The 17493-nt window shown below is 42.0% G+C and overlaps 1 protein-coding gene across 1 annotated transcript in view; it reads left to right on the top strand.

Annotated features, from left to right (window-relative positions):
• Nucleotides 1-17493, top strand: part of LOC125482226 — a 148902-nt gene that overhangs the window by 109522 nt on the left and 21887 nt on the right. Inside the window, exons 8-9 of the mRNA XM_048594250.1 lie at nucleotides 7906-8000; nucleotides 12641-12735. Of these exons, the coding sequence (XP_048450207.1) occupies nucleotides 7906-8000; nucleotides 12641-12735 (190 nt within the window). The remainder of the gene's footprint in view (nucleotides 1-7905; nucleotides 8001-12640; nucleotides 12736-17493) is intronic.

Below are 17493 nucleotides of genomic sequence, written 5' to 3' on the forward strand. Positions count from 1 at the left end.
TGTCGGTCTTCACAGTGGAAGACACAAATAACATGCCGAAAACTAATAGCAAGAAGGTTATAGCAGGTGAGGACCTAGAAACTATCATTATCACTAAGGAGGCAGTGCTGGGCAAGCTAATGGGGCTAAAGGTAGACAAGTCTCCTGGCCCAGATGAAATGCATCCCAGGGTACTAAAAGAGGTGATGGGGGAAATAGCAAATGCACTAGTAATTATTTACCAAAATTCACTGGACTCTGGGGTGGTTCCCGTAGATTGGAAAGCAGCCAATGTGACGCCACTGTTTAAAAAAGGAAGTAGACAAAAAGCAGGTAACTATAGGCCAGTTTGCTTAACTTCGGTAGTGGGGAAAATGCTTGAATCTATCATTAAGGAAGAAATAGCAAGACATCTGGATATAAATTGTCCCATTGGGAACACCCAGCATGGGTTCATGAAGGGTAGGTCATGTTTAACTAATTTGGTGGAATTCTTTGAGGACATTACTTGCATGGTGGACAATGGGGAACCTGTGAATGTGGTGTATCTGGATTTCCAGAAGACATTTGACAAGGTGCCACACCAAAGGCTGCTACATAAGATAAAGTTGCACGGTATTACAGGTAATGTATTGGTATGGATAGAGGATTGGTTGACCAGTAGAAAGCAAAGAGTGGGGGCAAATGGGTGTTTTTCTGGTTGGCGGTCAGTGGCTAGTGGTGTGCCTCAGGGATCAGTGTTGGGACGTCAATTGTTTACAATTTACATAGATGATTTGGAATTGGGGACTAAGTGTGGTATGTCAAAATTTGCAGATGACGCTAAGGTGAGTGGTAGAGCAAAGTGTGCAGAAGACATTGAAAGTCTGCAGAGGGATATAGATAGTCTAAGTGAGTGGGCAAAGGTCTGGCAGATGGAGTACAAGGTTGATAAGTGTGAGGTCATCCATTTTGGTAGGAATAACAGCAAAATGGACTATGTTTTAAATGGTAAAAAATTGTAGCACGCTGCAGTGCAGAGGGACTTGGGTGTCCTTGTGCATGAATCGCTGAAGGTGGGATTGCAGGTGCAGCAGGTAATTAAAAAGGCAAATGGAATTTTGTCTGCCATTGCTAGAGGGATGGAGTTTAAAAACAGGGAGGCTATGCTGCAGCTGTATAGGGTCCTGGTGAGGCCACACCTGGAGTACTGTGTGCCGTTTTGGTCTCCTTACTTGAGAAGAGATATACTAGCACTGGAGGGGGTGCAGAGGAGATTCACTCGGTTGATTCCAGAGTTGAGAGGGTTGGATTATGAGGACAGACTGAGTAGACTGGGATTATACTCATTGGAATTCAGAAGAATGAGGGGAGATCTTATCGAAACATATAAGATTATGAAGGGAATAGATAAGGTGGAGGCAGGGAGGTTGTTCCTGCTAGCAGGTGAAACTGGGACTAGAGGGCATCGCCTCAAAATAAAGGGAAGCAGATGTAGGACTGAGGTCAGGAGGAACTTCTTCACCCAAAGGGTTGTGAATCTGCGGAATTCCCTGCCCAGTGAAGCGGTTGAAGCTACCTCACTAAATGTTTTTAAGGCAAGGCTAGATAAATTTTTGAACAGTAAAGGAATTAAGTGTCATGGTGAGCGGGTGGGTAAGTGGAGCTGAGTATCAAAAAGATCAGCCATGATCTTATTAAATGGCGGGGCAGGCTCGGGGGGCCAGCTGGCCTACTCCTGCTCCTAGTTCTTATGTTTTTATAAAAGGTTAAGCCATAACATAAGAGTCCATGATGTTGAAGGTCGTATATTGGCACGGATAGAGAATTGGTTCATGGGCAGGAAATAGCAAGTGGGGTTAAGGGGCTCTTTGTCACGTTGGTGCCTGTAACCAGTGGGGTTCCATAGGAATTGGTGCTGGGACTGCAACTGCAACAGGTTACAATATATATTAATGACATGAAGGAAGGAAGGGGGCAGAAAGTTGGCAACTGGAGTGTTATATGGGAAAATGTGAAGTTGTTCATTTCGCAGGGAGAACAAATAAACAGCTTATCATTTAAATGGAAATTTTTTAAAAAATCATTCATAAGATGTGAGTGTCACCAGCTAGGCCAGCACTTATTGTCCATCCCTAATTGCTCAGAGGGCAGTTAAGAGTCAACCACATTGCTGTGGGTCTGGAGTCACATGTAGGCTAGACCAGGTAAGGATGGTAGATTTCCTTCCCTAAAGACATTAGTGAATTAGATTTAATTACCAATTTTTTGACCAATCATCTATTCTGTTCGATATCCTTCTGCAAACACTGTGCCATTCTCAAAACTTGCCTACCTACCAATTTTTGTTTTATTCTTAGCTATAACACATTCACTTTCCTCATCCATGTCTTTAATAAATATTGAAAATAATTGTCTCCCCAGCACTAATCCTCATAGCACTTTAGTAACAGATTGCCATCCTCAAAATGTCCCCCTATCGCAAATCGGTCTTCTGTTCATTAGCCAATTAACTGCCCATGTTAATGTATGACACGCTGTTATGGACTAGACTGAACCTCCTTCAAATATATCAAGGAGATGGGCAGAAATATGGCAAATGGAGGTTAATCGGGACAAATGTGAGGTGATACATTTTAGAAGGCCAAGTACAGATAGAAGTTATACAGTGAATGGCAGAACCCTTAGGAGTATTGATCTCAGTGGGATCTGGGTGTGCAGGTCCACAGATCACTGAAGGTGGCAGAGCAGGTAGATAAGGTTGTATAAAAGGCCTATGGCATGCTTGCCTTCACGGGAAGGGGCATTGAATATAAGGATAGGGAAGTTATGCAGCAGCTTTATAGAACTTTAGTTAGGCCACACTTGGAATATTGCAGACAATTCTGGTCACCACACTACCAGAAGGATGTGGATGCTTTGGAGAGGGTACAGAAAAGGTTTACCAGGATTTTGCCTGGTATGGGGGATTTTAGCTATGAAGCAAGTTTGGCTGGACTGGGTTTGTTTTCACCGGAATGCAGGAGGTTGAGGGGTGACCTGATAGAAGTTTATAAGATTGTGAATGGCATGGATAGAGTGGAAAGTATGAGACATTTTCCCAGGGTGGAGGGTCAATTGTTAGGGGACACAGGTTCAAGGTGCTGGGGAGGAAGTTTAAAAGAGATGTGCGAGGCAAGTTTTGCACACAAAGTGTAGTGAGTGCCTGGAACATGTTGCCAGAGGAGGTGGTGGAAGTAGACACAATAGAAGCATTGAACAAGCACCTGGATGAATACATGAATAGGAATGGAATAGAGGGATATGGAGCCTATAAGTGAAGGTAGTTTTAATATTGGAGGGCAAAATGTGTTAGCACAGGCTTGAAGGGCAAAGTACCCGTTCCAGTGCTATATTGTTCTTTGTTCTTTGGTTCTGTAGGAGCCTGACTCCATGAATTTATGCTGCATCTATTGTTCTAACTTAAAAAAAAACCAAGGCCTCCCAATTTTATTGGCTTGAAAGAGACAGCTTGGAACAGAGACAGCATGTCACCTATGGCTCAAATCTTCTCTGAAAGAAAACACAAAATATGCCTCTTAAGGCTCTTATTTTATTAAGTAGTCTAACATGTGGTACCTTATCAAATACCTGCTGAACCTCTAAATATATTACATTCACTGCTTGTTCTTTATCTATCCTGCTTATGATCTTCTCCAAGCATTCTAATAATTTTGTTAGGCATGATTTCCCCTTTATGAAGCTATGCTGATTGTGTCTGATTATATGATGTGTTTCTAAACACTCTGTACACTGGTAAGGCTAGAATTATTACCTTCCCCTAATTGCCATGGGGAAGGTGTTGGTGAGCACCTTCTTGGGTGACTGCTGCTTGTAGAGGACAAGTACACCCACAGTGCTGCTAGAAAGGTGTTCCAGCATTTTGGCTCAATGCCAGTGAAGATACAGTTCCAGTCAAAAATTGTGGAGCTGGAAGAATACAGCAGATCAGACAGCATCCAAGGATTAGAAAAGTCAACTTTTCAGGTTGGAACCTTTCTTCAGAGTTCCAGGTCAGGATGGTCTGAGGCTTGGAGGTAATCCTGCAGGTGGCAGTGTTCCAATGGATCTTCTGAACCTGTATGAGATATTGGTTAGACCTCAGCTGGAGTATTGTGCACAGTACTGGGTGCCTCACTGAAGGAAGATGTGAAACCATAGACAGTAGGCTATGGGTGGCACAGTGGCTCAGTGGCTAGTACTGCTGCCTCACAGCGCCAGGGACCCGGGTTCAATTCCGCCCTTGGGTGACCGTCTGTGTGGAGTTTGCACATTCTTCCTGTGTCTGCATGGGTTTCCTCCAGGTGCTCTGGTTTCCTCCCACAGTCTAAAGATGTGCAGGTTGGGTGGATTGGCCATACTAAATTGCCCATAGTGTTCAGAGGTGTGTAGATTAAGTGGATTATAGGGGGATGGTTCTGGGTGGGATATTCCAAGGGTCAGTGTGGACTTGGTGGGTCAAAGGGCCTGTTTCCACACTGTAGGAATTCTATGATAGTGCATAAGGAGTATAAAACAATTGTCTCCATCAGAAGTTTTAATAATCAGGATAGAGTAGACAATTTGAGATTGTTTTCCTTGGAGAAGGATAAGTGGAGATTTGGTTGAAATTTTCAAAGTAATTAATGACCTGACAGGGTAAATAGAAAGACATCGTTCCCTCTTGTAAATAGATCATGAAGGAAAGGCCACAACTTTAAAGTAATTTGTAAAAGAAACAAATACAATGTGAGAAAAAAACTTTTTCACACATTGAGTAGTTAGGGTCTGCAATGCACTGCCTAGAAGTGTGGTGGCAGCAGGTTCAATGGAAACATTCAAGAGGAAATTAAGTGACTATTATTACAGAAACAGATTATGGAGAAAGTTAGTATCCGTTATTAAGAATGAGATTGTAAAATGCTTGGTTGTGCACGGTAAAATAGGGCTGAGTCAGCACGGCTTCATCAAGAGAAGGTCATACTTGACAAATCTGTTAGAATTCTTTGAAGAGGTAATGAGTAAGTTAGATAAAGGAGAGCCAGTGGACATGATCTTTTTGGATTTCCAGAAGGCCTTTTACAAGCTGCCACACAGGCTTTGACAGGCTGCTAAATAACATGAGAACCCATGGTGTTAGTGCAAAGTACTGATATCTGTAGATAGAAACAGAAACAGAAATTGCTGGAAAAGCTCAGCAGGCCTAACAGCCTCTGTGGAGAGAAATCAGAGTTCATGTTTTGGGTTCAGTGACTCTTCCTCCAGTTCTGAGGCTGCCAGACCTGCTGAGCTTTTCTAGCAATTTCTGTTTTTGTTTCTGATTTGCAGCATCCACAGTTCTTTTGGTTTTTATTTATGAATAGAAGATTGGTTGACTGGCAGATGGCAGAGAGTGGGGATCAAGGGGTCTTTTTCAGGATGGCAGTGACAAGTCAAATTCCACAGGGGTCAGTGTTGAGACAACAGCTATTCATGCTCTACGAAGGTGGGTCGAGTTGTGGGTAGTGTGGAGGGCTGTTCTAGGTTACAAAGGGACATTGATAGGATGCAGAGCTGGGCTGAGAAGTGGCAGATGGAGTTTAACCCTGAAAAGTGTGAGGTGATTCAATTTGGAAGGATAAACTTGAAAACAGAACACAGGGTTAACGGAAAGATTCTTGGCAGTGTGGAGGAGCAGAGGGATCTTGGGGTTCCCTGAGAGCTGCCACCCAGGTGGATAGAGTTGTTAAGAAGGTGTATAGTGTATTAGCTTTCATTAATAGAGGGACTGAGTTCAAGAGACGTGAAGTTATGCTCCAGCTATACAAAAGCCTGGTTTGGCCACATCTGGAGTATTGTGTCCAGTTCTGGTCGCCTCATTACAGGAAAGATGTGGAGGCGTTGGAAAAGGTGCAGAGGAGATTTACCAGGATGTTGCCTGGAATGGATGGGAGGTCTTATGAGGAAAGGTTGAGAGAGCTAGGGCTTTTCTCTTTAGAACGACAAAGGATGAGAGATGACTTGATAGAGGTGTACAAAATGATCAGAGGGAAAGATAGAGTGGACAACCAGAGACTTTTTCCTAGGGTGGAGGTAGTTATTACGAGGGGACATTGTTTTAAAGTGAGTGGAGGTAGATATAGGGGAGACGTTAGAGGTAGGTTCTTTATTCAGAGAGTGGTCGGGGCGTGGAATGCATTGCTGGAGAGGGTAGTGGAGTCAGCCTCATTAGGGGCATTTAAGCAGCTTTTAGATAGGCATATGGATGATAGTATAAGGTAGGGCTGGAGGTTAGATAGACCTTGGGTTTAGGGTAAAATTTCGGCACAACATCGTGGGCCGAAGGCCCCGTACTGTGCTATACTGTTCTATGTTCTATTAATGATCTGGATGAAGTAACTGAGGGGATTGTTGCTAAATTTGCAGATGACACATAGATAGTTGAAGGGATAGGCAGTGATCAGGAAGCAGGAAGGCTGTAGAAGGATTTGGGCAGGCTAGGAAATTGGGCAAAGAAGTGGCAGATGGAATACAATGTGGGAAAATATGAGTTTATACACCTTGGTAGGAAGAATAGAGGCATAGACAACTTTTACGGGGAAAAGGCTTCAGAATCTGAAGCACAAAGCGACTTAAGAATCCTAGTTCAGGGTTGTCTTCATGTCAACATGGTTATTCAGTTGGCGGTTAGAAAGGCAAGAGTAGGGATGTACTGCTAAGGCTGTATAATGCTCTGGTCAGACTGCATTTGGAATGTTGTGAGCAGTTTTGGGCCCCAAGGAAGGATGTGCTGGTCTTGAAGGGGGTCCGGAGGGGGTTTACAAGAATGAGTCTGGGAATGAAGGGTTTGTCATTGAAAGAGTGTCTGACGACTCTTGGTCTGTACTCAATGGCGTTCAGGAGAATGAGGAGGTGATCTCATTGAAACTTACAGAATACTACGAAGCCCGGATAGAGTGGACGTGGAGAAAATCTTTCCACTCTTAGGACCTAAGAACTGAGATTCAGAAGGATTACTTCAGCCAAAAGATGATGACTCAGTGGAACTCATTATTGCAGAATACTGTGGAAGCCGAGACATTGAGCGTATTTAAGACAGAGGTAGATAGGTCCCTGATTAGTGAATTGATCAAAGGTTACAGGGAGAAGGCATGAGAATAGGGTTTAAACATAGTTCAGCCATGATTGAATGGCAAAGCACACTTGCTGGGTTGAATGGCGTAATTCTACTCCTATATGTTATAGTTCGATGGAAAAAGCACTACGACACAAATTCATAATGCTTATTCAGAGGTGATACTGACACAAATTGCCAGTGGACTGTAATGATACCCCATTTCCTAATACAACAGCCCTGCATCTTCTTTGAATGACTTTGGCATTTTAGTGCAAATTAGTGCCTAATCAGGACCATCAGTTGATGACATAGATTCAGAATCTAAAACTGAATAACTGTCAAAACGATAAATTCTAACAAGGAAAAGCTGTTTCTATCAGCCGATGCAAACCCTCAACAGGTTGCTATGATAAATAAGTGGTGTACAATTCCATTGATCACCTCCCTCATTAAGCAGATAACTGCTGAAGTGATTGTGCAACACTTACAGGTAGAAGTTTGGCTGGATGGCTGGTTTGTAATGCACTAAAGCTGACAGTGTGAGTTCAAATCCTGTATCAGCTGAGGTTACTGTGAAGGATGCTCCTTCTCAACGTCTCCCTTTGCCTGAGTCATTGTGACCCTCAGGTGAAGCTACCACCGATCATCTCTCTCTAATAAGAGAGCAGTCCTATGGTTTACTAAGACTATGGTGACTTCATATTAAATACTTACCCCCACTTTAAACTGTATTTTTAATCAGTGGTGTTTGATGAAGCATGTGAAACTTCAAAATGACATTCTCTTTAATGCGACTATTAAAATTATTCCTTTGCATTTTTTCATATTTATAGAAGTTATAGGCCATACAGTTGCAGCAATGTGGGAGTTAAAAGACATTGGGATGCCCTGCAGTACCACACCTGCAGAGGATTATCAGAATTGTCAGGTAAGAAAATGTCATGTCTCAGTTATAAATAGAGATAACACAGTATGGAGCTGGAGGAACACAGCAGGCCAGGCAGCATCAGAGGAGCAGGAAAGTTGACGTTTTGGGTCGGGACCCTTCTTCAGAAATGAGGGAGGGGGAAGGGAGCTCCTAAATAAATAGAGAGGAGGTGATAGGATATCATCATCCCACCTACATTCCCCAGCCCCAGCCCTCCTCTCTCTGTTTATTTCGGAGCTCCCTTCCCCGTCCCCCATTTCTGAAGAAGGGTCCCAACCCAAAACGTCAACTTTCCTGCTCCTCTGATGCTGCCTGACCTGCTGTGTTCCTCCAGCTCCACACTGTGTTATCTCTGACTCCAGCATTGGCAGTTCTTACTATCTCTGTCATGTATTAGTTGATCCTTTTAATTATTGTACATGTACACACATTATTTAGCTGGCAGTATCATAAGTATAATCTTAAACTTTGACGATAACTAGGAACTTTCCATTGAAAATCAACTATTTAAAACCAGTGGAAAATTACTCCTACACCAAAATAGGAAACATCGCCAATCATGAGGAATCATGACAGATCACGAGTGACTGCCAGGAGGGGAAGGCAGGCAGTGCAGAAGTCCACTGTGGCTTTTCCCCTCTGAAACATGCATACCATTTTGGGTACTGTTGGAGGTGGTGGCCTCTAAGCAGAAAGCAACACAAGCAGCCAGATCAGTGGCACCATGATTTGCTCTGGTATAGAATAGGGAAGGTTGAAGTGTAGGCAAGAGGTAGTGATAGGCAACCCTATAATCAGGCACAGATAGGTGTTTTTGTGACCACAAGCAAGACTCGAGGACGGTGTGTTGTCTTCCTGGTGCCATAGTGAAGGATAGTGAGCAGGCACAGGGCATTCTGAAAGTGGAGAAGAGAGAAAGTGGCAAAGAGAATTTAGAGAGTTAGGTAGAAAGTTGAAAAGCAGGACCTTAAGGGTTGTAATCTAAGGAGTACTACCTGTGCCATAGGCTAGTGAGGCCAGAAACAGGAAAATAATACAATTGAAAGAGCCTATAAATGAGGGAGGGCTTCAGATATCTGGATCATTGGGATCTCTTCCAGGGCAAGAGGGACCTGTACAAGAAGGATGGGTTGAACCAAAACTGAAGGGGTACCAATATCCTTGCAGGGAGGTTTGCTCGAGGCACTTGAGAGGGTTTAGACTATTGTGGTGGTGGTGGGTGGGGGGTGGGAACCAGAGCAGTAGCTCAGCACATGGAGTGATTGAGGAGAAGGTAGAGGTTAACTGAAGTAAATAGAATGGGAAGAACTTTACGGCCAGATTAATAAACATGGTGGGACTAGCGGTTTGAGGTGTATTTATTGTAATGTGAGGAATATAATATGAGTTTATGAGTTTAGAGTTTGGATTAGCACATGGAATTATAACATTACTGCTATTACAGAAACTTGGTTGAGTGAAGGCAGGACTGGCAGCTTAAAGTCCCCGTGTTTAGATGTTTCAGGCATGATAGAGATGGATGTAAAAGGGATGGGGGAGTTGTATTACCGATTAAGGAGAATTTCCCAGCTGCACTTAGAGAGGACATTTGGAGGTCTCATCCAGTGAGGCCTTATGGGTAGAATTCAGGAATAAGAAAGATGCAATCACTTTGATGGGGTTACACTATAGGATTCCCAATAACCAGTTGGGAGCATTGATATACAGAAGGATCTTGGGATGCAAGTCTGTAACTCCCTGACAGTTGTAACATGAATGCATAAGCAGCTAAAGAAGGCATAAGACATGCTTGCCTTCATCAACCAGGGTATTGATCATAAAATGAAGCAAAGAACTGCGGATGTTGAAAGATCTGAAAACAAAACAGAAATTGCTGGAGAAACTCAGCAGGTCTCAGCATCTTCAGAAGACTCTTCTTCAGAGGAAGAGTCATCGGACTCAAAATGTTAACTGTACTTTTCACTGACTCTTCACAGAAACGTTAGACCTTTGATTTGATTTGATTTATTTATTGCCACCTGTACCCAGATACAGTGAAAAATGTTGTTTTGCATGCTATCCAGATAAATCGTACCTTATATAAGTACATCAAGGTAAAAGTACAGAATAAGAAATATAGTGTTACAGCTACATAGAAAGTGCAGAGAAAGATCAAGTCTAATATATGAGAGGTCTGTTCATAAGTCTGATAACAGCGGAAAGAAGCTGTTCTTGAATCTGTTGGTACATGTTTTCAAACTTTTGTTTCTTCTGCCTAATGGAAGAAAGTAGAAAAGAGTATAACCGTAGTGGGAGAGGGTCTTTGATTCAGTTATGTAGAACATAGAGCTGTACAGTACAGAAATGGGTCCTTCAGCCCACGATGTTGTGCCAAACATGATGCCAAATTAAACTAATGCCTTCTGCCTGCCCTTGGTCCATATCCCTCCACTCCTTGCACATTCACGTGTTTATCTAAAAGTCCCTTAAACACCCCTATTGTATCTGCCCTCACCACCACCACTGGCATTGCGTTCCAGACTCCTACCACTCTCTATGCAACAAACTTGCCCCTCACATCTCCTTTGAACTTTCCCCCTCTCATTCAGAAGAAGGGTCTAGGCCCAAAACGTCAGCGTTCCTGCTCCTCTGATGCTGCTTGGCCTGCTGTGTTCATCCAGCTCTACACCTTGTTATCTCTGTCTTGGGCTTGCTACAGTGCTCCAGTGAAGCCCAGTGTAAGCTGGGAGAACTACACCTTATTTTCTGGTTGCGACCTTCTAGACTCAACATCAAGTTCAATTATTTTAGGGACTGAGCACATTCTCCCATTTCCTTACTCCAAACGCCACATGCCAGGCCTTGTCATCACATGGGCTGCTACCACAAACAACCCTGTGCCGGCCACTAATGGTCCCTATTATCATCTATTGATTCTCCCAGGCTAACTTCTTTTCTCTCTTTGGGATCCATCTCCACCTATCACTTACTCCTTTCCCTCCGCCTTCCCCCCCAACCCCCCCACCACCACCACTTCTGTAGCAAATATAACAATGTTTTCCTAGCTACAATCAGTTCTGAAGAAGAGTCACTGGACCCAACATTATCTCTGCTTTCTCTCCACAGATGATGCCAGCCCTGCTGAGTTTTTCCAGCTATTTCTGGTATAGTTTCTGATTTCCAGCATCCGCAGTTCTTTGTCATTTTTTAAATAGTAGAATTAATAATTCAGTGTGTGAATAAAAATCTTTGTTCAAAACAACTGCACATCAACTTAAATAATGGTAATCACAAAGGAATGAGTGTCGAATTGGCTGGAGTGGACTGGGAAAGGAGACTAGTAAGAAAGAAGGTTGATGAACGATGGCAGACATTTTAAAAAATAATTTACAACTCACAGCAGAAGATATATCCTAATGATGTATCATGGTTAACCACAGAAGTTAAGAATCATTTTAAAGAAGAAGCATGCAATGTTGCAGAGATTAGAGGTTGCAAACTAACAAAGTAATATAACAACAGACAGTAAGAGCTTTTTAAAATATATAAAAAGGAAGACAGAGGCATCAGTGAACATTGGGCCCTTTGAGGATAAGGCATGAAATATTAATGGTGAGCTAAGAAATAGCAGAGGAGTTAAGTAAATACTTTGCATATGTTTTCACAGTAGAGGATGACACAAAAGTAGGTGGGAAAAAAAGTTATGGCAAGAACCAAGCAAAGGCTCTTTGGAGGGATATAGACGGTTAATTAAGTGCGAAAAATCTTGACAGATGAAGGCAAATGTAAAGTATGCATTTTGACAAGAAATATAGAAGTGCTGAATATTATTTAAATGAGGAAGGACTCCAGAAAGCTGCAGCATAGTAATATTTGGAGGTTCTACAGGATGAATCAGAAAAAGCTAGCATCTAAGTTCAGTGGGTAATAGGGAAGGCAAATGGGATGTTGGTCTTTATTTCAAAAATAGGGAGATTTTGACAAAAATACACAAGGCATTGGTCAGACTATAACTAGAAGACTGAATAGAGTTGGTCCCGTTACCTAGGAAGGATACTGGCATTGAAGGCAGTCCACAGAAAGTTCATAAGTTGATCTTAGGTTTGAGGGATTTTGTGATGAGGAGAGGATGAATAGGCTTGTACTCATTGGAATTTAGAATAATGAAGAATTGAAAATGAACAGTGAAACTTACAAGATTCTTAGGAAACTTGACAGGGTAAATATGGAGAGGTTGTTTCCCCTTGTGCGAGAGTTTAGGACCAGAGGGCATAATCTCACTTCATAGCGTCATCTATTTAAGACAGAGATGAAGACTTTTTTTTCCTGTCAGCCTGTATGGAATCGATGTCATTCTTTACTGCAGAGGGTTGTCAAGGCTTGAGTTGTTAAGCATATTCATTGCTGAGCTAGACAGGTTTTTTTAATCATTTAGAGAATCAATGGTCATGGGGATAAGGCAGGAAAATAGAGTTGAGGATTATCAGATCAGGCATGAATGACTCTATGGTCTGAATGGCCTGCTTCTACTCCTACGTCTCGTTGCTTAAATCAGATCTGCTATATGCAGTGCATTTCCTATTTTAGAGTTGTAAAATTGCATGGTTTAACTCTGTAAATAGAAGATTACTATTTAAGAATCCATAACTTTTTCGCTTCAGCTTGCAAAGGATTGCATAGACAAGGGGAGACATCACAGCTGTTCTTTGCAAACATTGAACATTCTCCAACGAGCCTGCAGGAATGATGTTTGCTGGTGAGTTTGGAAATTTAAATTCGAAGTGGCAGTTGTAGTACAATTTCTGTGAAGTAAATTTGAAAGGAGGAAAGAAGGAAGTTGCATTTAGAAGTACCATTCATTACCTGAGGACATGATAAAATGTTTCACAATTAATTACCTTTAAAACATCTAAATCTAAGAAAATGTATTAGCAAATTTGGAAACAGTAAAATTTCACAAATGTAAACGAAATGATTAACCAGATAATCTGTTTAAGTGATGTTAATCAGATACAAATGTTGATTAAGATACCAGATAGAGCTCCCATATTTTTCTTTGAATAATGCCAAGGGACCTTTTACATACACCTGCAGAGATAGATGGACCTTGGTTTAATGTCTCATCTGAAAAACAGCACCTTCTCAACACCGGTGTGAATGTCAGTGTATGACGTGTTCAAGTCTCTGGAATGGATTTATAAACCCACATCCCACGGAGGTGAATGATCCATAAATTAGCTGAAGCAGACGTCTTGTTAAATCCATCATAACAATTACAAATTGCTTGAGACAATGTAGTCATAGTAATGATTACAATAATACTGGTTTGGTCATTTCACTACAAGCGCTATAAGCTATTAGGGAGGGAATTCCATGGTTTTGACCCAGCAACTGTGAAGGAATGGTAGTACCTTTCCAAGTCAGGATGATGAGTGGCTTGAAGAGGAACTTGCAGGTGATGTTATTCCCATGTACCTGATGCCCTTGTCCTTCCAGGTAGGTGTGGAAAGTGTTGTCTGAGGATCTTTGGTAAATATCTGCAGTGCGAGAAGGTTCCCATTATCATTGTATTATTTGATAGAGCAATTAACGCTGTAGTGTGACAACACAGATATACAAAATTGAGCAAATTTCATTCCATCCAGAAGGAAACTGATGAAAGTATTCATGTAAATGTATTAAAATATTGCATAGAGGAACTTCTAATGACTGGGTAAACAAAAAATGGAGTCAGAAGAATAGTTCTGTGGAGCTAGAACAGCAGTTCTCAAACTGACAGATGCTATATTTGTAGACTGCCTAACATTTGAGGGACACTGGTGAATGGCCAAACTAATGACTGAAATGTATGAAACATGTGACGGTATAGTATAATTGAGTATTAATTGGTTTGTTGGGCTTTGCTCACCTTTTCTAACAAACATATGTACGGAAAACAGGAGACAAAGACAAAAACAAAAGTGACTAGGAGTGGGAAAGAAACAGAGATAGTGAGATAAGCTGAAATAAGGAAGAGAGAGCAAAAACAGAAGAAAAGGGGGGGATAGTGACAGACAAAAAAAGACCAAATGGGAATTGAAATTAAGTAGAAAGCAAAAACATAAGGGCGTTGCAGTGATTGTAATGAGTCAGCTGGCTGGACTTCATAGATTATGAGTTCCATGATTGGAGCTGTTAATCTGGTACTAATCAGGGATATGTAGCTGACATAAAATGATGAATGCCAGGGATATTGAGCATGTGTACCCCACCCCCCCCCCCCCCCCCCCCCCCCCCAACCCCCCGCCCCCCGGATTTTGGGAGACCAAGCATTTTTAAATAAAAAGTGATTGGTGATGGGATGCTAGCCTATGAGGACTTATTTCGGTGATGACAGGGGTAAAGTATGATCCTGAAGAAACTTGCTTGCAGCAGTTGTTTTGAAGTTAGGGATAAGCATTTTCTTATGTCATGCCCTCTGTTTTGGAAGCTTGACTCATTTGACCCTGTCATTGAGGACTGGACCCTGTATATGGAGAGAATATGTTATTTTTTCCAAGTGAATGACATTGTGGCAGATGAAAAGCAATGAGTAATTCTCCTGACAGCCTGTGGAGCTGCAGCTTTTTCTGTCATTAGGAGCTTAACTATTCTTGAGGCACTAGATACTAAACCTTACAAGAACTGATTGACATAGTTAAGGAATATTGTGACCCTAAGCATCCTTTAATCCTGAGATGCTATTTCTTTTACTCGGCAATTTGAGACCAGGGGAATCTGTGTCAGGGTTCATGACTAGGTTAAGATGACTGGCAGAAGCATATGACTTTGGGTTAATCCTTAATAAGATTTTAGAGACCATCCAGTATGCGGGATTAATGATGTGACTATGCAAAAATGCCTACTGAAGTTCAATTGGGCATCAAACAGGTGCTCCCACTGGGTTTTTCATTGGAAAACATGATAAATGGAGTGCCTGAGTTGCAAGGTATTATGATTGAAGTGAACACTTTCACTAGTCTGCCTGACCTTGGGGAACACCACTTGCGTGCAGGAAAACTTACTCAGGAAATGTCCTAAGAAGAGTAACTCTAGGTCGGCTCACAGCAAAACTCCAAAACAAAGCTAAGTCTCGACCAAACAGGTACAATTTCCTTCAGGATCCGGCCTGGTAAGACATTGTAATTGTTGTCGATATGCGATTCGGGATAGCAACAGGGTCCCACAGACTTAAATGGAGTATGATAACTCATAGATTGGTATCAGGGAGAGTTTATACCCTGGAAGCTCCACCTGAATCTGGTTTGAAACAGTTAAATTGCTTAGCAACATCCAAATCAGAGCCAATCAAGATAAGCATCTGGTTAAATGATCATGTAGTTCTAATAAAGGTTGACACCGGTACAGCTTTATCAGTGACTGCAGAACCAGTTTTTAATAAAATTCTCTTTGGATTCCACCCTTTCAATTTGCACAAAACTTCATCAAGGCTGAGAACCTAAAATGGGGAATTTTTGTAGATTAAGGGTACGACCTCTGTTCCGGTCTCTTATGAAAAGCAGCTGGTTTGGTTACCTGTGATTGTAGTAAAAGGCTCAGGGCCCCAAGCTTGATGGGGCAAAATTGGTTGCGAGAAATTCACCTTGATTGGCTCAACATTTCTCAATTTAAAAATGGCTGCCTGAGTGAAGTCCTAATTAATTACCCAGAGATTTTCCAGGAAGGTCTCGGGACTAGCAGAGGAGCAAAAGCAACTTTGCATGTTGACCAGGAAGCAATTCCACAATTCTGTGAGACCTGTCCAATGCCATTTGCCTTTTGGGCAAAAGTAGTAGCAGAACTCAGAAGACTAGAAAGTGAAGGAACCATGAAACCAGTATAATTCGTGGAATGGGCAGATGAAACCAAAATTGGTGGTATAGTGGACAGAGAAGAAGGCTACCTAAGATTACAAAGAGACCTTGATCAATTGGGTCAATGGGCTGAGGAGTGGCAGATGGAGTTTTATTTGGATAAATGCAAGGTATTACATTTCGGTAATACAAACAAGGACAGGACTTATGCAATTAATGGTAGGGCCTTTGGTAGTGCCAGAACAGAGAGACTTAGGGCTTCAAGTACATGATTCTTTGAAATTTAAGTCACAGGCAGATGGGGTGGTTAAGAAGGCGTTTAGCATGCTTGCTTTTGAGTATAATAGTTGGGGCGTCATGTTGAGGTTATATAGGATATTGGAGAGGCCTCTTTTGGAGTACTGTGTGCAGTTCTGTTCACCCTGTTATAGAAATGATATTATTAAACTGGAGAGGGTTCAGAAAAGATTTACCAGGATGTTGCCAGGAGTGGAGGGTTTGAGATATAAAAGTAGACTGGAAGGACTGGGACTTTTTTCACTGGAGCATAGGAGGTTGAGGGGTGACCTTATTGAGGTTACTAAAATCATGAGGGGCATAGATAAGGTGAATGACAAGGATCTTTTCCCTAGGGTGGTAGAGGTCAAAACTAGGGGACATATTTTTAAGGTGTGAGGAGAAAGATTTAAAAAGGACATGAGGACCACCTTTTTTTACACAGAATGGTTTGTATGTGGAATGAACTGCTGGAGAAAGTGGTGAATTCAAGTACAGTTACAACATTTAAAAGATATTTGGAGAAGGCCATGAAAGAAAATATTTGGAGGGATATGGGCTAAGCGCAGGCAGGTGGGACAAGTTTATTTGGGAACATGGTCGGCATGGACTGGTTGAACCAAAGGGTCTGTTTCCATGCTGTATGACTCTGTGATTCTATGATTAATAGCCATAATGGCTTGTACCAATTTACAAAATTGCCATTCAGGGTATTGTCAGTTTGTTCAATTTTCAGCTGACGAAGGAGAATATTTTGCAAATTGTACCTCAGGTTGCCATTTACTTAGATGATGTCCTGATAACAACAGAGAAAACTGTTAGAACGCTTAGATAACTTGCTTATAGTCTGAAGGCATTTTCCAAGGCAGGCATATGGCTAAGGGGGAAAAATGTATTTTCCTGGCCCCCCAAGTTACCTGCTTGGGCCTCACAGTGAACAAGACCGGGTTACACCCATTGGATGCCAAAGTGAGGGTGATCAAAAGTGCTCAGCACCCATGTCTATCTAGGAGCTTACGTCATTTCTGGGTCTGGTAAATTATTACGGAAAGTTCATACACAACTTGGCATCTCTCCTGGCACCATTGCATCAACTCATAAAAAAGGTCAGACTTTGAAATGGTCTCTTAGACAGGCGCTAGAATTTGAAGTAAAGAAACAACTATCATCCTGTAAAGTGTTGGAACATTATGATCCCAAGAAAGATCTGGTATTGACATGCAATGCCTCCCTGTCTGGCATTGGAGTAGTATTAGCTCACAGGTGGCCCACTGGAGAGGAATGCCCAACAGCTTGTGCATCCAGGACTTTGGCTTATGCAGAGCACAAATGTGCCCAGTTATTAAAAGAAGGATTGGCAGTCATATTTGAAGTCAGAAAGTTCCACCAATACCTTTCTGGTCAAA

This window comes from Rhincodon typus, chromosome 3 (assembly GCF_021869965.1).
Source record: "Rhincodon typus isolate 14 chromosome 3, sRhiTyp1.1, whole genome shotgun sequence".
NCBI classification, from domain to species: domain Eukaryota; kingdom Metazoa; phylum Chordata; class Chondrichthyes; order Orectolobiformes; family Rhincodontidae; genus Rhincodon; species Rhincodon typus.